At 40.2% G+C, this 25531-nt stretch overlaps 1 protein-coding gene across 1 annotated transcript; it reads left to right on the forward strand.

Moving 5' to 3' along the window:
• The first annotated feature begins 4641 nt into the window (after positions 1–4641).
• On the forward strand, positions 4642–15935 carry LOC109866049 (zinc finger protein 239-like). Its single transcript, XM_031799098.1, has 2 exons — positions 4642–5970; positions 15928–15935. Exons 1-2 carry the CDS (start codon positions 5040–5042, stop codon positions 15933–15935), a joined length of 939 nt encoding a protein of 312 aa, XP_031654958.1. The 5' UTR covers positions 4642–5039.
• Positions 15936–25531: the final 9596 nt, after the last annotated feature.

A 25531-nucleotide genomic window follows, 5' to 3' on the forward strand; every position in this document is an offset into this window, starting at 1 on the left:
TTTAAACTCAGTTTTTCACAATTCCTGACATTTAATCCTAATAGAAATTCCCTGTCTTATGTCAGTTAGGATCACCACTTTATTTTAATGTGAAATGTCAGAATAATAGTAGAGAGAATTATTTAGTTCAGCTTTTATTTATTCCGTCACATACCCAGTGTGTCAGAAGTTTACATACACTCAATTAGTATTTGGTAGCATTGCCTTTAAATTGTTTAACTTGGGTCAAACGTTTCGGGTAGCCTTCCACAAGCTTCCCACAATAAGTTTTGGCCCATTCCTCCTGACAGAGCTGGTGTAACTGTGTCAGGTTCATAGGCCTCCTTGCTCACACACACTTTATTTATTTATTTTTTATTTCACCTTTATTTAACCAGGTAGGCTAGTTGAGAACAAGTTCTCATTTGCAACTGCGACCTGGCCAAGATAAAGCAATTCGACACATACAACAACACAGAGTTACACATGGAATAAACAAAACATACAGTTAATAATACAGTAGAAAAAGAAAACAAGTCTATATACAGTGAGTGCAAATTAGGTAAGATAAGGAAGTTAAGGCAATAAATAGGCCATGGTGGCAAAGTAATTACACTTTAGCAGTTAAACACTGTAATGGTAGATGTATTGTTACACCATGTAGGAGCAGTATTGAACTAGTCTGTTCATTATATACATCTACATGATGTATTGTTACACCATGTAGGAGCAGTATAGACCTAGTATGTTCATTATATACGTCTACGTGATGTACTGTTACATCATGTAGGAGCAGTATAGACCTAGTCTGTTCATTATATACATCTACATGATGTATTGTTACACCATGTAGGAGCAGTATTGACCTAATCTGGTCATTATATACGTCTACATGATGTATTGTTACACCATGTAGGAGCAGTATAGACCTAGTATGTTCATTATATACATCTACATGATGTATTGTTACACCATGTAGCAGCAGTATAGACCTAGTCTGTTCATTATATACGTCTACATGATGTATTGTTACACCAACAAAATGAAGGGAAATAACCAGCTTAAATAACAAGTAACCAGCTTTTGGGCTAAAATATCCTGGTAGTGGGTAGAGTTGATTTATTTTATACATACATATACACACACATCTTTATCAAGGGTATCTATAACTAGGTGCTTATTTTGATAACTAGTTATTTGACTGAATCAGAAATACAGATGTTGAGTAGATATGGAGTTTGTTTTAAATTCTCATAAAAAATCTGAACTTATCAAACAACACTTGTTGCTCTTTGTACGTGTTGATATAATATTCATATTTAATGGAGAGACAAAAACGTTTCCCTAAACTGCTTTATAATATTATAATTCTCGACCATGAGCTCACAAAGCTACTCTCCTGCTAAAGAAGAGCAGGTCTGCTGGACGGAGAAAGAAGCTCTCGTGAAAGAGGAGGAGAAAGAGGTTACAATACAAAAACAAGTAGAGGGTGAGGCTGTCACAGTGAAAGAAGAAGAGAAAGATGTTTCAGGGAAAGAAGAGAAAGACGCCTTCAGAGTGAAAGAGGAGGATGTTACTGTGAAAGAAAAGGAGGAAGATGCAGTTTTTAGAGTGGAGGATGAAGTGAAAGAAGATGAAGACGTTTTTGGAATGAAGGATGAAGAGGGGGAGATTACTGTCACATTAGAGGAGGACGAAGAAGAGAAGACTGGAGAACTGATTAACACCAGTAAATACAGTGAGTACTATCTTATAAAACAGGGACATTGATCTGATTAACACCAGTAAATGCAGTGAGTACTATCTTAAACAGGGATACAAACTCTGCCGTTGTTGAACTAAATGTGGGATTTTTTCAAATGCATTCTACACGTGAATATGTTTTTGTTTGTATGAAGGAGAGAGTGATGTCATAGTAAGGCCTTCAAGGAGTTGGCTTGACGGGAAGTCGTGATGTCATCCAATAGGAGACTGATCTTCATGTGAATATTCATTATTCTTTTTAAAATCCTTCATGTTCTGTCAAGTTGGTTGTTGATCTAGAAATCCATTTTCAAGTCTTACCATAGACTTTCAAAACAATTTAAGTCCAAACTGTAACTAGGCCACTCAGGACCATTCAATGTCATCTTGGTAAGCTCCTCCAGTGTAGATTTGGCCTTGTGGTTTAGGTTATTTTCCTGTTCGTACAGTTTTTTGTATTCAGATCTCTGAAATGCACTCTACCTATGTAACATTTAGTGTCTCCTTATGTTACGCTGGGAAAACAGTTTTCATGGGCACAGAAATCCTAAATCATTTCAGAGTTCGCAAAATCCAATGGTTCTAATCGAGAGTCACATTAACTTTATTGACAACACCCAAATAGATACTGTCATTAACGCAGTTCTTCAATAATTACACATCATTCTTAATACTATAGCTGTTTAGTTAGTCGCATGTTCAACTATCATCAGCTGATCCAGGAAATAATTTTCTGAATTTCAGTCAAATGACAAACATCACGACATGCAACAACAACCAAAGTGCTTCTTCATTCATTACACTGGTAAAGACAGTTATGCCGTACTCCACGTTGGATCCAACATCCCTAACAAATTGATGTTTATAATGTGTTATTGTCTGCTTGATTTATAGTAGGGTCTCGTTTGTGGAAACAGAGATACTTAGCTCATAATGTGTTGAGAACTGTTCCTTGATGGATAGGCTACTTGTACAACACACAGAGCTATTTTCCTTTATTCAGGACATTTAGAATGACAACACATTACAGAGTAGCCTAGGGAGATAATTCACAAAATTATCTGGTGATCAGGTTATGAAATGCCATGACAAATACATTTTAGATTCCATGTTTCACCTGAAATATTAAATGATTTAAAGTTATAGGTCTATGTTATGGTCTAAGTTATGGGTCCTACATTAGGTCTATGTTATTGTTAGGTGACGCTATGGGTCCTACAGTAGGTCTATGTTATTGTAAGGTGACGTTATGGGTCCTACAGTAGGTATATGTTGTTGTTGGGTGAAGTTATGGGTCCTTCAGTAGGTCTATGTTATTTTTAGGTGAAGTTATGGGTCCTACAGTAGGTCTATGTTGTTGTTAGGTGAAGTTATGGGTCCTTCAGTAGGTCTATGTTATTGTTAGGTGAAGCTATGGGTTAATTTGTTAAACACTTAGTGTACAAACCCTCATTGTCAGGGAGATGGCAAAGCTAGCCAAAGAGCATTTTACTGGTTGAAGTGTTTTTTTAAGTGTAAAACAATTGATTTTGTGACAACACACACATATTAAGCAGGAGATTCAAGCAAGCCTTACAATTATAATTCAAAAGTAATATGAAGTGCACTCATAAGCCACCTGAAAATGGAGGCTATTTTTGCAGTCAGCCTAAGAGAACTCCCCTGAGGTTTCCCCCACGGTGGTGGATTAGTAATTAGCGACACAGAGCTTAATTTGAGTTTCGTTGAGTACCACTCCTGATCTTGTGTTGATAGTGAGCTGTAATATTCAGAATACATTGTGCAAAAACTAAAATCTTCGCTCAACATTTTTGCTCCAGGCAGATATACTACATCCATAACTAGCGGTTTCCTCATTAGCAGGGAGGAGTTTCTTCAACCAAATTGCATGTGCATCGCCATCGTGCGCCAATTTGAGCAAACACAGAATGGGGCCTATATTGGAGACCAAAGGATTTCTGGCGCACTGCTTACACGGAACCCAAACCGGCTGCGCGCGTGTGCCATCGTGCATAAATGTATTTTGTCCCCCCACACCAAACGCAATCACGACACGCAGATTAAAATTTCTAAACAAACTGAACCAATTATATTAATTTGGGGACACATCAAAAGCATTAAACATTTATGGCAATTTAGCTAGCTGGCTTGCACTTGTTAGCTAATTTTCCCTATTTAGCTAGCTTGCTGTTACTAGCTAATTTGTCCTGGGATATAAACATTGAGTTGTTATTTTACCTGAAATGCACAAGGTACTCTACTCCACCAATGAGTCCTCATGTAAACAGTCAACCGAATCGTTTCTAGTCATCTCTCTTCCTTCCAGGCTTTTTCTTCTCTTGACTTTACATTGCGATTGGCAACTTTCATAAATTAGGTCCATTACCGCCACTGACCTCGTTCGTCTTTCAGTCACCCATGTGGGTATAACCAATGAGGAGATGGCACGTGGATACCTGCTTCTATAAACCAATAAGGAGATGGGAGAGTGTTAAGGGATTTCTTTATCAATAATGACTAATTATGTATACATTTCAATCAGGACTGACTAATCAGAATACTATTATGTTACTGTATAGATGTATGAATTTTCTTTTAACCCTAGTACTGAATATAATGTGTGTAAATATAATCAAGAAGTAGAACAATGACTGTCTGTTCCTTGGTAGAAATGAATGAACTTATAGCCAGACTGGCTAGAATGCTTATCTCCACAGGCAGACCTTGGCTTGCGTCGTAAATTATCTTAGTAGGGAGAGACGATGTGGGAAGGCTTGAGAACTATACAGCCATTGTACTGCTGGTTGATGAGACGGGGTAGTACGAAAACTAATGACGTCATTTTCAGTTTATAATCTGTGGTAAACTGTATCATGTTCAGTACTCTCGAGAATAAACGCAACTGGTTGATATTTGAGACTGGTCTCTGTCCATTTTATACAAATAAGAGTCTTACAAATTCTTAGGAATTGACAGTGTTTAATTTTAATTGGGTATTAAAACATAGAGGAATATAATTCCTGTAACAGAGAGGCAGGACTTGCAGCGCGATCTACATCACAAATAGAACTGACTTCTATTTTAGCCCTTAGCAACACAGACGCTCGTTGGCACGTGCAAGCAGTATGGGTGCAATAATTAAATTATATAGATTTCTAATTTTATTTTGCAACGCGAGCGGTGTAGTCAGCCTGTTTGGATTTCAACAACTTTAATAACTTATTTCTAGTTACTACTAATGTGTAAATATTACTATTGTTGCTAACTTGACTGTCTTAATTGTCAAATTTATCAGACGTCAATTGTTATACAACTTCATGGGTATCACCTTTTCTTCAAATCTGCTGTTGTTGGCATTTAACCATCTGTCTGACTTTGTGATTCACACAGGAGAGAGACGGGACTATCGTGGATCCTCTGGGGATCCTAAACAACATCATGATGCTGACGAGGCAGAGAAGAGTCTCTCCAGATCAGAACTTCTCAAGAAACACCAACAGAGACCCACAGGGAATAAATCGAATTGCTGCTCTGACTGTGGGAAATGTTTCATAAGATCTAATTCACTAAAAGTACACCTGAGAATTCACACTGGAGGGAAATCTCACTGCTGCTCTGACTTTGGGAAAATATTCAATTCTCCAGTAGACCTTAAAATATATAAAATAATTCACACTGGAGAGAAACCTTTTGTCTGTGATCACTGTGGGAAGAGTTTTATTCGGCTAAAAACTCTGAAAACACACCAGAGAATACACACAGGAGAGAAACCTTATAGCTGTAATCAATGTGGGAAGAGTTTTTCTACATCTAGTTATCTAAGGATACACCAGAGAACACACACAGGAGAGAAACTATATAGCTGTAATCAATGTGGGAAGTGTTTCACTCAGCTAAATAGCCTGATAGTACACCAGAGAACACACACAGGAGAGAAATCTCATCAATGTGGGAAGAGTTTTACTACATCTAGCCAGCTGACTTTACACCAGAGAACACACACTGGGGAGAAATATTATAGCTGTGATCAATGTGGGAAGGGTTTTTCTCGGCCAGACAGCCTGAATATACACAAGCGGACACACACAGGAGAGAAACCTTATAGCTGTAGTCAATGTGGGAAGGGTTTTACTTCATCTAGCCAGCTGACTTTGCACCAGAGAAGACACACAGAAGAGAAATACAGTGCCTTGCGAAAGTATTCGGCCCCCTTGAACTTTGCGACCTTTTGCCACATTTCAGGCTTCAAACATAAAGATATAAAACTGTATTTTTTTGTGAAGAATCAACAACAAGTGGGACACAATCATGAAGTGGAACGACATTTATTGGATATTTCAAACTTTTTTAACAAATCAAAAACTGAAAAATTGGGCGTGCTAAATTATTCAGCCCCTTTACTTTCAGTGCAGCAAACTCTCTCCAGAAGTTCAGTGAGGATCTCTGAATGATCCAATGTTGACCTAAATGACTAATGATGATAAATACAATCCACCTGTGTGTAATCAAGTCTCCGTATAAATGCACCTGCACTGTGATAGTCTCAGAGGTCCGTTAAAAGCGCAGAGAGCATCATGAAGAACAAGGAACACACCAGGCAGGTCCGAGATACTGTTGTGAAGAAGTTTAAAGCCGGATTTGGATACAAAAAGATTTCCCAAGCTTTAAACATCCCAAGGAGCACTGTGCAAGCGATAATATTGAAATGGAAGGAGTATCAGACCACTGCAAATCTACCAAGACCTGGCCGTCCCTCTAAACTTTCAGCTCATACAAGGAGAAGACTGATCAGAGATGCAGCCAAGAGGCCCATGATCACTCTGGATGAACTGCAGAGATCTACAGCTGAGGTGGGAGAATCTGTCCATAGGACAACAATCAGTCGTATATTGCACAAATCTGGTCTTTATGGAAGAGTGGCAAGAAGAAAGCCATTTCTAAGATATCCATAAAAAGTGTCGTTTAAAGTTTGCCACAAGCCACCTGGGAGACACACCAAACATGTGGAAGAAGGTGCTCTGGTCAGATGAAACCAATATTGAACTTTTTGGCAACAATGCAAAACGTTATGTTTGGCGTAAAAGCAACACAGCTCATCACCCTGAACATACCATCCCCACTGTCAAACATGGTGGTGGCAGCATCATGGTTTGGGCCTGCTTTTCTTCAGCAGGGACAGGGAAGATGGTTAAAATTGATGGGAAGATGGATGGAGCCAAATACAGGACCATTCTGGAAGAAAACCTGATGGAGTCTGCAAAAGACCTGAGACTGGGACGGAGATTTGTCTTCCAACAAGACAATGATCCAAAACATAAAGCAAAATCTACAATGGAATGGTTCAAAAATAAACATATCCAGGTGTTAGAATGGTCAAGTCAAAGTCCAGACCTGAATCCAATCGAGAATCTGTGGAAAGAACTGAAAACTGCTGTTCACAAATGCTCTCCATCCAACCTCACTGAGCTCGAGCTGTTTTGCAAGGAGGAATGGGAAAAAATATCAGTCTCTCGATGTGCAAAACTGATAGAGACATACCCCAAGCGACTTACAGCTGTAATCGCAGCAAAAGGTGGCACTACAAAGTATTAACTTAAGGGGGCTGAATAATTTTGCACGCCCAATTTTTCAGTTTTTGATTTGTTAAAAAAGTTTGAAATATCCAATAAATGTCGTTCCACTTCATGATTGTGTCCCACTTGTTGTTGATTCTTCACAAAAAAATACAGTTTTATATCTTTATGTTTGAAGCCTGAAATGTGGCAAAAGGTCGCAAAGTTCAAGGGGGCCGAATACTTTCACAAGGCACTGTATCTTAGCTGTAATCAATGTGGGAAGAGATACTCTGATAAAAGTTCTCTGACTAAACATCAGAAAATACATGGAGTATACATGTTATCAATTAAATAATGTCACAATGTAGAATGTTTTAACATTGTAGAAGGAGTATTTTAATGATGTCACAATGTAGAACCCTAAACGTTTGTCGACTGTTCTATTAATTTCAGCATGATATGGATATTAGCCTCAGGGGGAAAATCCAGGCTCTGAATTGAAAGAGTGACTATTTATGAGATTTAACAAAAAGTGACTAACAAGAAAAGAGTTGTTACACTTACCACGTTGGTGACCCACTGGAATCAAAACGCAACAATTCAAAATGTAGCAATCTGTTTTTTACAAACTGTCCTCTAACCAGTGATGTACACATTACTCCCAGATTCCGTGTGGTTTTTGAGCTGTCAGTTTTAACAGGACGTGCAACCTCATCTCCCCCCTCTCGCACAATTGATTTCAACATGATATCGTTGATTGATGACAAATGTGTTGCGTTCCTTTGTTTAGCGAACTCTAAATTTAAATGCATCACTCCAAATTGTAGCTGACTGTCTTCTGCAGGCTTTCCTGTAACCAGTGAGGTAAAAGATATCTCCCATTTCCATGTGTTTGACCAAAATGAACTGATGGAAGAGGTATAAAAAAAAATGAATAATGACAATTACACATGCAATGAAACTACCCATTTTTTTCGCACTTCAATGCAAAAACAAGCTGGCTAGCAGAGAATGGTTTCGATCCATCGACTTTTAGGTTATGGGCCCAGCACGCTTCCGCTGCGCCACTCTGCTTTCAGCCACTTCAGAAAAGACTAGAACTCACAATCCATGGCTTAGGAGGCTAGGGTCTTAGGCCACTGGGGTTCTGTGTAATCAGTATGACCTAAATGAACTGATGGAAGAGGTAAAAAAAAAAAAATTATGGCACTTACACATGCCCATTAAACTACGCATTATTTGACATTTTTGTTCGCACTTCAATGCTAAAAAATAATCTAGTTAGCAGAGAATGGTTTCTATCGATCGACCTTTAGGTTATGGGCCCAGCACGCTTCCGCTGGGCCACTCTGCTTTCAGCCACTTCGGAAAAGACTAGATCTCACAATCCATGACTTAGGAGGCCAGTGTCTTAGGCCACTTTTGTTCTTTGTAATCAGTATGACCTATATGAACTGATGGAAGAGTTAGTTTAGTTAGTTTCAACATCACGAACAACCTGATTTCCCCCTGATCGATATCAGTGATTTATTGCTACTTGTCAAAACAACAGCATTTCTGGTGTTTGTGCAGTTTATAAGGAGCTTGTTTAAAAAATACAAGGAATATGATTATTGTGGCAGATGTTTGTGTACATATGTTTTAGTTTTTCAATATATCACAAACTGTTTCTGCATATTGGTTATTGATTTGGACACGTTAAAACTGTGTTTTGACCTTGGGGCTTTCCCACCTATCAAAAATGTCTTTGAAAAGAAGCCTATGCCCGTTCGGTTGTAGTTAAATTACTTGAAAACAACTTAACTTCAACTTACTTTGAGGTAGCCTAGTGGTTAGAGCTTTGGGCCAATAACCAAAAGGTTGCTGGATCGTATCCACGTGCTGACAAAGTAAAAATATGTCCTTTTGACCCTAAACCAGGCAGTTAATCCACTAGGCCGTCATTAACCCACTAGGCCGTTCCTCGGCCGTCATTGTCGATAAGAAGTTGTTCTTAAAACTGACTTGCCTAGTTAAATAAAAGTTAAATAAAAAGAGGATTAGAGTTCTTGAAGCTAGTGAGTTTTCGGATTCTGTATGAGAAAATACTATTGTGTTTTTTCTTGTATTTTTGACAGCCATGTTTATATTGTAGAAGGTGAAGCATTATAGATATAATGTGAAATGGAAGTTGTTTTCTGTTGGTGGTAAGCAAACTTGTCTATCAAAAATATAGGATATATTTGTTGTCTTGAAGGGGAAGGTTTTACAGGCTTTGGTTTTTCCATTTATGTTTTGAGGTTGGACTTGAGCTCGTCAGCACTGATTGGTGTCACCTCGTTAGTCAGTATGTGTTACATCTGTGCTGGCTTGCCCATCTCATTAGTGGGAAGGTGTTTCACCTGAGCTGGTCCAGGTTCTATTTAAGAGTGTCTGGCCCAGTGCTCTTGATAGATGTGGAGAGTTAGTTGCTCCACTTTTTTGGTTTGTGTCCTGTTTTTTTTAACCTTTATTTAACTAGGCAAGTCAGTTAAGAACAAATTCTTATTTTCAATGATGGCCTAGGAACAGTGCCTGTTCAGGGGCAGAATGACAGATTTGTACCTTGTCAGCTCGGGGGTTTGAACTCGCAACCTTCCGGTTGCTAGTCCAACACTCTAACCACTAGGCTACCCTGCCGCCCCAGGGTTTTTATTTTTATTTTGTTTGCCTCTTGTGCAGTTTTAGTGGGTGTCTTTTAGGTCCCAGTTGTTGTAGTAACAACAACTGGACCCGCACCCATCGTGTTTTTCAGAGCCCCTTCGAAACCCCACCTGTTTAATTGTGGTTGTTGTCAGTGACTCTTTGTTAGTCCCTCCTATTTAAGGGACATTTCTGTTTTTTTCGATGGAGAGTGTAACAAACAATGTAGTAAAACAAGCTTTTATTTTGGGTTGGATTTTGCATCATATTGTTAATATTTTAATCAATAACATTTAGAATGCTTAAAATGCTCATTAGTCTTCCATTTAATCTTGTTTTTTATCCTCTTATGTTTCGTTGTGTAGTAAATTAGTTTTTAGATTTTTTTCTTTCTGTGAAGCCATGTCTGAAATGTTCTGTATAAATCAAGCTCGATTTGAACATATTTGCTGAATGAATCCAATGACCGACCAATCAACAGACTCTTGCAAAAGCAACACATATTTGGGGAGGCAGGTAGCCTAGTGGTTAGAATGTAGGGCCAGTAACTGAAATTTTGCTGGATCAAATCCCTGAGGTGACGAGGTAAAAAAAAGTATTCGGCCCCTGAACAAGGTAGTTAACCTACTGTTGCCTGGTAGACTGTCACTGTAAATAAGAATTTGTTCTTGCCTCGTTAAATACATGTAACTTTTTTTTAAAACAAAAAATATTTATCTTGGTCCTTATTAGTATGAAAAACAGTGTAAATGAAGTATTTAAAAAATAGTGCATGTTGAAATCAACAATACATCAAAGGATTCAACTATTAAACATTGAAAGAAACAAATGGATCAAACAAATCAACCCCACTTTTCCAGCCTGCTGAAGGCGTGGTGGAGTGGTAAACACCACCCCCGGCTCTACCAGGGGCTTGAGGTGGTCTCCACAGCTCTGCTTATGTCATGTTCTGTGGCCTTGCTGTTCCATTTCTTGATTGTCCCTGCAACACAGAAAGAAACACATTTAGTCATATTAAAAAAACACTCAAAGTAATGGATATAGAGCATCTATGGCCTCAGTTTCACCTGGCACATCAATGTGACTTCTGTCATCTGATCACTCCAAGCTGCATTAGGTTCAGATCAACCAGGATGGGCCTTGGACATAGTCTGGACACAATCAGGCCACTGAATATAAATAAGCAATGTAAAGAGGTGGGGAAAAGTACGTTCTACACAAATTACCTTCATAATAGCAAAGAAAAAATGTGTGTGCCTGAGGGGTGAGAAATTACACCAATATCAGTGGACAATTTGCACTAATGTAAATCAACATATAGATGATGGAACATATTCCCTTTGCTGACGTGATGAACCACTAAGGGGACATAAATATTTACCATCTAAACCATGTGTGACCTCTCACCTCTCTGGCTGTAGAAGTGTTCTTCCTAACCAGTCCCTCAACAGCTCTCTGACTGAGCTCCACCCTCACTGGGTCTTCAGAGGAGAGGAAGGCTGAGGAGGGATGGAAGGATGAATGGATCAGTCAGTCAATAAAGTGTCGAGCTGCTGTCTATGCTGTCTGACAAAATCACTATTTTAGTAGTTCATTAACGTAAATAAGGCTTTATGACTGAATACCAACTATCAATCACTTAGATAATGTATTTTCAGGTAGCGATACATCCTTGGGACGTCCCTAGCCTGTTGACGTTGACATTTAAAATGGTTACGGTCAGGGTTAAGGTTAGATTTTAGGGTTGGGATGTCCCAAGGATCCCTGATAGCATTGACCATCATGCATTCTTCTGTTTCTTTTACATAGCAGGTGTAAAATAAACAGACAAGACAAGTAGGCACGCAATGCATTATGGTCATTGTAGTTCAATTATATAAATGGCTGATGGAACATATTCCCATTTTTTCTTCCTTTATTTAAATTGACAAGTCAGTTAAGAACTAATTCTTATTGACAATGACGGCCTAGAAACAATACCTTCCAAGACAATGTGCTGGACGGTAATTATTTATGTGGCCCATGGACCCTGTGTAACTTTAGGAGAAAGAAAAAAACTTTTCTCCATTGACTGCAGGCGACAGGCTCAGGACACGGTTGATTGGCTATCAGACATGGTTCATTACACTGCTTGCTGGTATGACTGCTTTACTGGATTATACTATAGCTGAGATCCCAATACCCATGTCAGATAGCTTACTGACAGATCAATGAGGTCAGATCCCAATACCCATGTAGACATAGCTTACTGGCAGATCAATGAGGTAAGATCCCATATAAACATAGCTTACTGACAGATCAATGAGGAAAGATCCCATGTAAACATTGCTGACTGACAGATCAATGAGGTTATATCTAAATACCCATGTAAACAAGTGTTCTCGTTATTACTAGAGTGACATTGTTTTTAAGTTGTTATTTGGGACAGGTATGGACCTCAGATGTGTCAATATGATTTGTTAGATCTTTTTATATGTCTAAGCCAAGACGTGTTATATTTTGTATCTTGCTCCCTGACATGGTGGGTGTGTTGGCATCAGGACACAGGTTATTGGTTTTGTTTTTACTTGCATCATATCAGGATGGATTGGTAGAATGTAGAAGTAGGTTTTAAATTCAAACTTATTACAAATCTGCAGTTGTCTGACTATTATATTATTATTTAATGAAAGAAATGTACAAATGCACTTTTTGACTGGAAATAAAATAACCACTCCAGTCAACAGATGGCGATGTGCGTCGTTCAGGCGATGCTATCAGCGTGACGTATGATCTTGGAAAGTCTACACATTCTAGTTATCAGACTCACATGGAATTATTGTGCAATTTAAATGTTTAAATATGAAATGTGATTTTAGCTTCTAAATTAGAGAATTGTTTTCAATAAGAAAACTGGGCTCAATCACTGGCCATGCCCAAGTGAACAGACATTGGTTGAGAACTATGAAACACGCCCTTCTCTCCCCCACTACAAAAGTCCATTGACGGAAGTCAACCTCATGTTTCAGATGAGGTGTCCATACGTTTAAAAGGGCTAATTTCAACCCTGGAGATGACGATCACCACGCTGGAAGGATGAATTTCGACTACACCAGCCAGAATACAGTACGAGCTGAGTTGAGGCAACTTGGTAAGAACTTTGAACTCTTATTCACTGAAGAAGAAGTGATACATCCTAGACGTCGAGTTATCAGCTGCAGCTGTAAACGTACGTGGCCTAGGAAAGGACAGACAATCTCCTGAGAACGACAGGGTACAACGTATCTGTTCTACGACACTACGACCAGACAGATTCTACAAGGGACGAGGGCGATCTCTGCTGGGCAAACCAGTCTTCCATGTTCGACCCGTCATGACACAGGTACAAGAATGTCAATATACTTTTATAATATTCTACAGGAAGGCCGTCCAGACCAGGTGATTTCCCTGCTTTCATAGATAACATGGCGTCTCTAACCTCCTCTTCTGTTATAGTCCAGTCTAGGTCCTCTACCTGGCTATCTGATCATTTAGGTAATTCTATACCAGACAAAGAAGTGTCCATATCTATGGGGCTGAACAGGAGGATGTATATAAATATTCATAATAACATTAAAACACACTGTTAATCTCTTTGGATGAGGTCAACATCTTAGTGTCCTTCTCAATGGCTGGAGTTACGTTCCAGGTGTTGTGCATGTTTAGTTGTCTTGCTTGTAGCCTGCCTGTCTTCTCACCTCCCTCATTAAACTGGTTCTAGGTCTAAACAGAGCATATTCTGCCTTCTTGTTCTACATTCCGTGCATCTGAAATTGGAATTTGCAGGCAGTTTTGAAATGTGCGATCTGTGAAATGTCCAAATCCCTTTCCAGACCACATATCTGTTTCTAATCTTTTCACTGCTTCAAACCTTCTCTCTTCTTTCTGGACGCATGTTATTTCCCCTCTAATACACCAGAGCCTACCATAATACATGTTATAGAGGTTCCCACGCTGTGTTATTTCCCCTCTAATACACCAGAGCCATAATACATGTTATAGAGGTTCCCACACTGTGTTATTTCCCCCGCTAACACACCAGAGCCATAATACATGGTGTAGAGGTTTCCACACTGTGTTATTTGCCCCGCTAATACACCAGAGCCATAATACATGGTGTAGAGAAGACAAACAATGTATACGAAATGCTCCAGTCTGGTTTTAGACCCCATCATAGCACTGAGACGGCACTTGTGAAGGTGGTAAATTACATTTTAATGGCATCGGACCAAGGCTCTGCATCTGTCCTCGTGCTCCTAGACCTTAGTGCTGCTTTTGATACCATCGATCACCACATTCTTTTGGAGAGATTGGAAACCCATATTGGTCTACACGGACAAGTTCTGGCCTGGTTTAGATCTTATCTGTCGGAAAGATATCAGTTTGTCTCTGTGAATGGTTTGTCCTCTGACAAATCAACTGTAAATTTCGGTGTTCCTCAAGGTTCCGTTTTAGGACCACTATTGTTTTCACTATATATTTTACCTCTTGGGGATGTTATTTGAAAACATAATGTTAACTTTCACTGCTATGCGGATGACACACAGCTGTACATTTCAATGAAACATGGTGAAGCCCCAAAATTGCCCTTGCTAGAAGCATGTGTTTCAGACATAAGGAAGTGGATGGCTGCAAACGTTCTACTTTTAAACTCGGACAAAACAGAGATGCTTGTTCTAGGTCCCAAGAAACAAAGAGATCTTCTGTTGAATCTGACAATGAATCTTAATGGTTGTACAGTCGTCTCAAATAAAACTGTGAAGGACCTCGGCGTTACTCTGGACCCTGATCTCTCTTTTGAAGAACATATCAAGACCATTTCAAGGACAGCTTTTTTCCATCTACGTAACATTGCAAAAATCAGAAACTTTCTGTCCAAAAATTATGCCGAAAAATTTATCCATGCTTTTGTCACTTCTAGGTTAGACTCCTGCAATACTCTACTTTCCGGCTACCCGGATAAAGCACTAAATAAACTTCAGTTGGTACTAAATACGGCTGCAAGAATCCTGACTAGAACCCAAAAATTTGATCATATTACTCCAGTGCTAGCCTCTCTACACTGGCTTCCTGTCAAAGCAAGGGCTGATTTCAAGGTTTTACTGCTAACCTACAAAGCATTACATGGGCTTGCTCCTACCTATCTCTCTGACTTGGTCCTGCCGTACATACCTACACGTACGCTACGGTCACAAGACGCAGGCCTCCTAATTGTCCCTAGAATTTCTAAGCAAACAGCTGGAGGCAGAGCTTTCTCCTATAGAGCTCCATTTTTATGGAATGGTCTGCCTACCCATGTCAGAGACGCAAACTCGGTCTCAACCTTTAAGTCTTTACTGAAGACTCATCTCTTCAGTGGGTCATATGATTGAGTGTAGTCTGGCCCAGGAGTGTGAAGGTGAACGGAAAGGCTCTGGAGCAACGAACCGCCCTTGCTGTCTCTGCCTGGCCGGTTCCCCTCTTTCCACTGGGATTCTCTGCCTCTAACCCTATTACAGGGGCTGAGTCACTGGCTTACTGGGGCTCTCTCATGCCGTCCCTGGAAGGGGTGCGTCACCTGAGTGGGTTGATTCACTGATGTGGTCATCCTGTCTGGGTTGGCGCCCCCCCTTGGGTTGTGCCATGGCGGAGATCTTTGTAGGGCTATACTCGGCTTTGTCTCAGGATGGTAAGTTGGTGGTTGAAGATATCCCTCTAGTGGTGTGGGGGCTGTGCTTTGGCAAAGTGGGTGGGGTTATATCCTTCCTGTTTGGCCCTGTCCGGGGGTGCCCTCGGATGGGTCCACAGTGTCTCCTGACCCCTCCTGTCTCAGCCTCCAGTATTTATGCTGCAGTAGTTTATGTGTCGGGGGGCTAGGGTCAGTTTGTTATATCTGGAGTACTTCTACTGTCCTATTCGGTGTCCTGTGTGAATCTAAGTGTGCGTTCTCTAATTCTCTCCTTCTCTAATTCTCTCTTTCTCTCCCTCGAAGGACCTTGAGCCCTAGGACCATGCCTCAGGACTACCTGGCATGATGACTCCTTGCTGTCCCCAGTCCACCTGGCCGTGCTGCTGCTCCAGTTTCAACTGTTCTGCCTTCTTATTATTCAAACATGCTGGTCATTTATGAACATTTGAACATCTTGGCCATGTTCTGTTATAATCTCCACCCGGCACAGCCAGAAGAGGACTGGCCACCCCACATATGCTCTCTCTAATTCTCTCTTTTTTTCTCTCTCTCGGAGGACCTGAGCCCTAGGACCATGCCCCAGGACTACCTGACATGATGACTCCTTGCTGTCCCCAGTCCATCTGACCGTGCTGCTGCTCCAGTTTCAACTGTTCTGCCTTATTATTATACGACCATGCTGGTCATTTATGAACATTTGAACATCTTGGCCATGTTCTGTTATAATCTCCACCTGGCACAGCCAGAAGAGGACTGGCCACCCCACATAGCCTGGTTCCTCTCTAGGTTTCTTCCTAGGTTTTGGCCTTTCTAGGGAGTTTTTCCTAGTCACCGTGCTTCTACACCTGCATTGCTTGCTGTTTGGGGTTTTAGGCTGCGTTTCTGTACAGCACTTTGAGATATCAGCTGATGTACGAAGGGCTATATAAATACATTTGATTTGATTTGATTTAGAGGTTCCCACATGGTGTTATTTCCCCTCTAATACACCAGAGCCATAATACATGGTGTAGTGGTTCCCACACTGTGTTATTTCCCCTCTAATACACCCGAGCCATAATAGTTGTTATAGAGGTTCCCACACTGTGTTATTTCCCCTCTAATACACCAGAGCCTACCATAATACATGCTTTAGAGGTATCCCACACTGTGGACATCCTTTCAGTTGAACCCATGTTGATCTGCTAGTGACTGGCTAAATATCTCATGTTGTAATAGCATGGTGTTGAGTCTACCCTTCCTCTGCTAGTGACTGGCTAAATATCTCATCTTGTAATAGCACGGTGTTGAGTTTAAATCTACCCTTCCTCTGCTAGTGACTGGCTAAATATCTTATCTTGTAATAGCATGGGGTTGAGTCTAAATCTACCCTTCCTCACATTTTCGGAGTTTATACCAACATGTAACTCTACCATAGCATGATCTGTGAGGGCGGCGGGCATTGAACATTATCCCAGTACACACCTGACTGCAGGACATTGAGGAAAATGTTTCATTGAGCCAGCTGATGGGCCCTGTGTCACGTTCTGACCTTTATTTCCTGTGTTTTTTATTTAGTTAGTATGGTCAGGGCGTGAGTTGGGTGGGCAGTCTATGTTTGATTTTCTATGATTTGGGGTTTTCTATGTTTCGGCCTAGTATGGTTCTCAATCAGAGGCAGGTGTCATTAGTTGTCTCTGATTGAGAATCATACTTAGGTAGCCTGGGTTTCACTGTGTGTTTGTGGGTGATTGTTCCTGTCTTTGTGTTTGCACCAGATGGGACTGTTTTAGGTTTTCTCACATTTGTTGTTTTTGTTAGTTATTTCATGTGTAGTTTCTTTATAAATTAAAGAATATGAATAACCACCACGCTGCGCTTTGGTCCGCCTCTCCTTCAAGCAAAGAAAACCCTTACACCCTGGGCAAATCTCTTGTACTGGAAGTACTCTGACCTGACTTCCTCTGGTGTAATCATGCCATAGTCAAGAGCTCCTTGTAAAAGGCAACCAGACTCCTCAACTCCTCCTGACCATACTGACTGAAGGCCTCTCTTCAGGTTTCCTCTCAGTTAGGAAACCTGAACCAGCATCAGATGACACACACAGGAAAAAAGACTTACCACTGCTCCCACTATGCAAAGAGATTTACTCGGTTAAGGTTCCTGAAAGAGCATGAAAGAATACATACAAATACACAGGAGGAGAAGACATAGCACTGCTCTCATTGTGGAAATACATTTTTCCAGTCAGAGGACCTGAAAACACATGAGAGAATAGAGAGGCTGTGTTCTGACTTGTCTTTTTGACTGAGAATGTGTGTTTTTGTTTGGGCTGTCAGACTTGAGATAACTTTTTGTAATGTTAGTGTACATTTCTTTTTATTGCAATTAATCCACTGTCTGAAATGGTTAAAAACACACTGAAAACATCCAAAATACATCCTGTATCCCACTAAAATCTACAACGCCATGTAAAAACAAGATGACATCGTAATGTTTTAAAATGGTATAACTGCCTTTGTTTTTGCTGGACCCCAGGAAGAGTAGCTGCTCCCTGGGCAGGATCTAATGGGGATCCATAATAAACCCCAGGAAGAGTAGCTGCTCCCTGGGCAGGATCTAATGGGGATCCATAATAAACCCCAGGAAGAGTAGCTGCTGCCTTGGCAGGAACAAATGGGGATCGATAATAAACCCCAGAAAGAGTAGCTGCTCCCTTGGCAGGAATTAATGCTGATCCATAATAAACCCCAGGAAGAGTAGCTGCTCCCTTGGCAGGAACTAATGGGGATCCTTAATAAACCCCAGGAAGAGTAGCTGCTGGCTATATTTGTCTCTCTTTACTCTGATTCTAAAATGCTAATTAGCATCAAAGCAGACAACATGCAAGACTACAAATCCCTCCAAGCTCCTGCATGTCATCTCTAGCCGACACCTTTTACACAACAGTTCACTGAATTGTTCATTGAAATAAATTTGGACAATTTAATCATTGCTACATTAATAAGGCCTGATTGGTGGAGTCCTGCCGAGACGGTTGTCTTTCTGGAAGGTTCCCCCATCTCCACAGAGGAAATCTGGAGCGCTGTCAGAGTGAACATCAGGTTCTTGTTCACCTCCCTGACAAAGGCCCTTCCCCCCCGATTCCTGGGCTGCCAGCTCTAGGAAGAGTCTTGATGGTTCCAAACTTCTTCCATTTAAGAATGATGGAGGCCTCTTTGTTCTTGGGGACCTTCAATGCTGTAGACATTTTTTGGAACCCTTTCCCAGATCTGTGCCTCGACACAATCCTGTCTCAGAGCGCTATGGACAATTCCTTGGGACCTCATGGATTGGTTTTTGCTCTGACATGCACTGTCGACTATGGGACCTTATATAGACAGATGTGTGCCTTTCAAATCATGTCCAATCAATTGCATTTACCACAAGTGGACTCCAATCAAGTTGTAGAAACATCTCAAGGATGATCAATGGAATCAGGATGCAACTGAGCTCAATTTCGAGCCTCATAGCAAAAGGTCTGAATACCTAAGTAAATACATTTGCAAAAATCTCTAAAAAGCTGTTTTCACTTTGCCTTGAATAAGGCTGTAATGTAACAAAATGTGGAAAATGTGAAGGGTTCTTAATACTTTACTTTTCTACTGCAGTTTTGTGCATGATCAAATCAAATCAAAGTTTATACACTGTCATGTGATACGTGATATAGAAAAGTCCAATCTTAGGAGAGTACATGGGAGGCACTATACTGTGTGTCTGCAGGTGTCTATCAGGGCAAAACCACTGATACAGGTGCCCCTCCACTCTCTGGTGGAATGGATGATGTCTACAGAGAAACCTAGATTCAAATACTTAGATTTGTGTGTATTGGGTATATGTTGTGAAATTATTAGATATTACTTGTTAGATATTAATGCACTGTCGGAGCTAGTAACACAAGCATTTTGCTACACCCGCAATAACATCTGCTAAACACGTGTATGTGACCAATAAAATGTGATTCGATTTTGATTTGAAACAAACATCCTATTTATCAAAGGTGCTTTTGGCTGTGGTCAAAATAACAACAAAGGATTTGAATTTGTTACAAGTCCATTTTGATACAGAAACACTAAACCATGATTTAGATTTATTAAGAACAAGTTGATTGACAAAGTCATGAAAAATTGGAAGAATTGGATAAACCACATTTTCGCTATGATAAAAGATATCCCTCTGGGGTCAAAATGATCCATGTCAGAAGTATGGTTCAATGCAAATATGTAGTGGGTGTAAAGTTTGTTTTAATTTTTCACTCATTGAACACGAATCAATCAACACATGCTTATCTTTGAACGACTTTATATAATATTAAACTTTTATGAAATAAATGAAAAATAAACGTTTGGTTCCTCAGCTGCGTTTCCCGCTCCAGTCAGCAGATCAGCAGTCAGCAGTCTTTTAGGTTCAGGCGACGCTGCCAGTGTGACGTATAATCTAGTGGACGGGACACTCCAACCACAACAGCTGGTCAGACACCTCGGTAGCTTTCTAGCAAACACAGCTACAACATTCATGCTCTTTACACTGTTTTGTATTTGTATTAAACACACTTCTGTCGAATGTACTTGTTGGCCCATTTAATTATATATATTTACGTTGTTTGTCAGCTAGCTGGTTTGCTAAGTTAGCATAGAACTAGTCTGGTCGCTAATGCTAACTAGCTATTATCCCCGACCATGAGTTCACTAAGCTACTCTCCTCCTGTTAAAGAAGAGGCGGTCTGCTGGACGGAGAAAGAAGCACTCGTGAAAGAGGAGGAGGAGGAGGCTGTTACAATACAAAATGAAAGTGAAAGAAGAAGAGAAAGACGTTTCAGTAAAAGAAGAGGAAGACACGTTCAGAGTGAAAGAAGAGGAGGAAGGAGAAAGAGGAGGATGCAGTTTTCAGAGTGAAAGAGGAGGAGGGGGAGATGACTCACATTGAAAGAAGAAGAGGTTGGAGATCTGTTTAACACCAGTAAGTACCGTATCTGCAGTCGTTGAACCAATATGCAGGAAAGGGGTTCTACACTTTAATGTTGTTCTGTAGGAATGGCTGAAGCTACACTGTAACGTGTAGAACATAAAGAGTTGACCATCAACAAAACGTTAACAATTGATGAAATGCATCCAATGACAATACCTAAAATACTGTAGTCCTCAATATCTCCTATTAGATTAGCCCAATATGTAGTCTTAAAGGGGCAATCAGCAGTTGTTACATCCATTTTGGGACTTACACATTAATGATATGAACCCATTGTTTCCTGAAGAAATCACTTATAAATGCCTCATGAGCTTAGTTCAACTGTTGTACCCCATCAGAATATAAGCTTTTTTTAAACTCCAGTGTTCGTCAATTAATATAAACAAACACTGTTTTTCCTCAAAACATGGTAAAAACTATAATGTTGATATCATGGATGGTTGCATTTCTCCAGCCCCATCCCTTAGCCTTTTACCGAAACGGGCAGGGAGTACGGTTTGTTATTGTTTCTACTGCTGATTGCTGCTTTAAACAGCTTCTTCAGGATTGGTGTCCCGTCCACAGGAAGGTTGAGCTAACGTATGCTAATGCAATTAGCATGAAGCTGTAGGTAACAAGAACATTTTTCAGGACATAGACATATCTGATATTGGCAGAAAGCTTAAATTCTTGTTAATCTAACTGCACTGTCAAATTTCCAGTAGCTATTACAGTGAAATAATACCATACTATTGTTTGAGGAGAGTGCACAGTTTTGAAAATGAAAAGTTATTAATGAACAAATTAGGCACATTTAGGCAGTCTTGATAGACAATTTTGAACAGAAATACAATGGCTCATTGGATCAGTCTAAAACCTTGCACATACACAGCTGCCATCTAGTGTACAAAATCTAAATTACACCTGGGCTGGAATAATGCATTATTGCCTTTCTCTTGAATTTCAAAGATGATGGTACAAAGCAAAATACATAATAATGTTTTTTTTCTTCTTTGTGTTATCTTTTACCAGATCTAATGTGTTATGTTCTCCTACAACATTTCCACAAACTTCAAAGTGTTTCCTTTCAAATGGTATGAATAATATGCATATCCTTGCTTCAGGGCCTGAGCTACAGGCAGTTAGATTTGGGAATGTCATTTTAGGGTCGAAAATTGAAAAAAGGGGCAGATCCATAAGAGGGTTTACCGTTACTCCTCAAGGTCCAAGGACTGTATGTTTTTCATGTTTTTCACATAATACATTCATATCACATCAAAATAATTTCACATAATACTTTCATATCACATGAAAATATTTTCAAATACTTTCACATCAAAATAATTTCACACAATACTTTCATATCACATTAAGATAATTTCACATAATACTTTCATATCACATTAAGATAATTTCACATAATACTTTCATATCACATTAAGATAATTTCACATAATACTTTCATATGACAAACATAAATCTCTGTACTTTCATATGACATCAAAAATAATTTCACATAATACTTTCATATCACATCAAAATAATTTCACATAATACTTTCATATCACATCAAAATAATTTCACATAATACTTTCATATCACAAACATAAATCTCTGTACTTTCATATCACATCAAAAACAATTTCATATAATACTTGCATATTACATCAAAATAATTTCGCACAATACTTACATATCACGTCAAGATAATTTCACATATTACCTTGCATATCACATCAAAATCATTTCACATAATACTTTCATATCACATCCAAATAGGTAACCAGTAGCAACGCCCCAAAGGGTCCTAGATGGCAGCAGTGCCTTGCGGTCGAACCAAATTAGTTTCTCATCATCTCTCCTTCCTTCAGGCTTCTTTTTCTTCTTTGGACTTTATATGGCGGTTGGTAAAGTGTGGACCTCAGTGTGGACCTCAGTTCATCTTTCAATCACCCACGTGGGTATATTCTCCTAAAAACCAATGAGGAGATGGGAGAGGCCGGACTTGCAGCGCGTTGAGAGTCACAAATAGAAGCAAGTTGTAGTTTAGCGCCTGGTTACGCAGGAGCTTGTTGATGCGCGCAAGCAGTGTGGGTGCAATAATTGATTAACATGTATGTGTACATTTATTTTGCAATGCTCGCGCATGCGACGCAAGCATTGTGGTCAGCATGTTAGTGGTAGAGCGTGATCACCCCCTGGACTTGTATGGTTCTCATAGTTTCCTGATCACAAACAACAAGTTATTCTTGGGTTTGCTTGTCCTGTCTTTAGGAATGAGTAAGATGGCTAAAAATGAGACCTAGACGATGAAGTTTGAGCCAGGTTCAGGATAGCTACCATGAAGCCCAAGGGAATAAAGAGATACTCACATTTGTTGTCTTGTATGTCTCGGCTAGGTGAATGATTAGGCTGCCCTCGCTCCAATCAGTTCATGTACAAGACTAGGGGATGTCTGGCACTGTCAGATTCTCTTGACAATCGTGTTGTTTTCTGATAGTGACTTCCTCTCCTGGGTGCCCGTACCTCGGAGAAGTCTGAGTTGTGGGACACGGAGATGGATTGGGTCTTTGGTCGGATCAAACTAGTCTTGAAGCTGGGGGGTATACCATATTTGACTATATAACAATATTGACGAATGGACCGGTTTGGGTTTTTACATTACCTTCTATAAGGGTATTTCAATGTTTGCTTTGTTAAATGTGATGTACCCCAAAGACAAACAATTTTAAGGAACCTGTGAGGGGGGGGGGGCTCTTCATTCAGTGCTCCCTGTAGAATTCTGGCTGTAAAGTCTTGGAGATCCAGAAATCTATTTGCCGCCTTCACAATGATGTCAAGCTTCTCAGTTTTTTAAATTAGTATGACTAGTGCAATTTCTCACTTGCTCTATCAACACAACAAAGTCCACCTTCTTCACTATTAGTGTGTTGGGATCCTTCTCCTGCATGGCTTCACTGCAGACAGTGGGACATTCACTACCATCTCCTCTCTACTCACTCCTTCAGCTATTTTCACTGCCTCCACATAGGAGACCTGCTGGATGGGCCTGATCCTAGCTACTGCGACCTCCTTCATCCGTACAGGGCACTCCGGGAACGTGATTCCCATCACATTTACAACAACATGCTTCATCTGACTCTTCAACTACAGCATATTTTTTCCTTCGACAAACATTTTCCGCATGTCCCAACTTTAACAATTGCAACACCGGCTTCTGTACATAGGGTCTCACCGCATATCTCACATACCCAGGTTTTACATCAGATGGGAGAAGCAGTTCACCAAACGACAATAAAACCTTCCATCTATCATTCAATTTAATGGACGTGCGTCTCCCTGGAAGGTTATCCCTAAACCACCCAGCCTCTATGTCCAACGCAACACCAGAGATGACACTTTGAACCGGTGCCCTACTCTGAAAATCCTAGCCTTCCACATCATATGTCCACATCTTGTTGAGTCACAGAGCTTTATCCTTTTGCGCTGTTGACACACAAAATCAGCATCAGCATCGGTTCGAGTGACCGTGAGCAGTCACTCCACTTTACCCAATTCATCCTTCACCATCATTGAGACCGTTAACAGGTCACCCACAAAAACAGCCTTGCTGATGATTTCCACTCCGACCCTAAACTGCTGATCATTACCAACTTTAGCCCTTTTCACTCCACTGTTATTCACCATTGTCCACTCACTCTCACCAACTGTACAGAGTCACTGTTCTTCACCATCGTCCACTCAGTCTCAACAACTGTACAGAGTTAATGTGCAGGGGTACCGGTTAGTTGAGGTAATATGTACATGTAGGTAGAGTTAAAGTGACTATGCATAGATGATAACAACAGAGAGTAGCAGCGGTGTAAAAAGGTGTGGGGGGGGGCAATGCAAATAGTCTGGTTAGCCATTTGATTGGATGTTCAGGAGTCTTATAGCTTGGGGGTAGAAGCTGTTTAGAAGCCGCTTGCCGTGCGGTAGCAGGGAGAACAGTCTATGACTCGTGTGACTGGAGTCTTTGACCATTTTTAGGGCATTCCTCTGACACAGCCTGGTATAGAGGTCCTGGATGGCAGGAAGCTTGGCCCCAGTGATGTACTGGGCCATTCGCACTACCCTTTGTAGTGCCTTGCGGTCAGAGGCCGAGCAGTTGCCATACCAGGCAGTGATGCAACCAGTCGGGATGCTATCGATGGAGCAGCTGTAGAACCGTTTGAGGTTCTGAGGACCCATGCCAAAACTTTTATTTATTTATTTATTTTATCCTGAGGGGAAATACGTTTTGTCGTGCCCTTTTCACAACTGTCTTGGTGTGCTTAGACCATGTTCGTTTGTTGGTGATGTGGTGATCTGCCCCACTACAGCTTCGTCGATGAGAATGGGGACTTGCTTGGTCCTCTTTTTCCTGTAGTCCACAATCATCTCCTTAGTCTTGATTAGAGGTCGACCCATTATGATTTTCTAACGCCGATACCGATTATTGGAGGACAAAAAAAAAAGGTTGATACCGATTAATCGGACGATTTTTACATATATATTTATAGTAATGACAATTACAACAATACTGAATGAGCACTTATTTTAACTTAATATCATACATCAATAAAATAAATTTAGTCTCAAATAAATAATGAACATTTAAATAATGCAAAAACAAAGTGTTGGAGAAGAAAGTAAAAGTTACATATGTGCCATGTAAAAAAGCTAACATTTAAGTTCCTTGCTCAGAACATGAGAACATATGAAAGCTGGTGGTTACTTTTAACATGAGTCTTCAATATTCCCAGGTAAGAAGTTGTAGGTTGTAGTTATTATTATTTATCTCTATACCATTTGTATTTCATATACCTTTGACTATTGGATATTCCCAGGTACTTTAGAATTGCTAGCCTAATCTCGGGAGTTGATAGGCTTGAAGTCATAAACGGCGCAATGCTTGAAGCGC

The sequence above is a fragment of the Oncorhynchus kisutch genome, linkage group LG20 (genome assembly GCF_002021735.2).
Source record: "Oncorhynchus kisutch isolate 150728-3 linkage group LG20, Okis_V2, whole genome shotgun sequence".
Taxonomy (NCBI): domain Eukaryota; kingdom Metazoa; phylum Chordata; class Actinopteri; order Salmoniformes; family Salmonidae; genus Oncorhynchus; species Oncorhynchus kisutch.

Excerpts from the sequence above, each read along its gene's own strand:
- LOC109866049 (XM_031799098.1), top strand. The coding sequence starts at position 5,040 with ATGGGTATCACCTTTTCTTCAAATCTGCTGTTGTTGGCATTTAACCAT.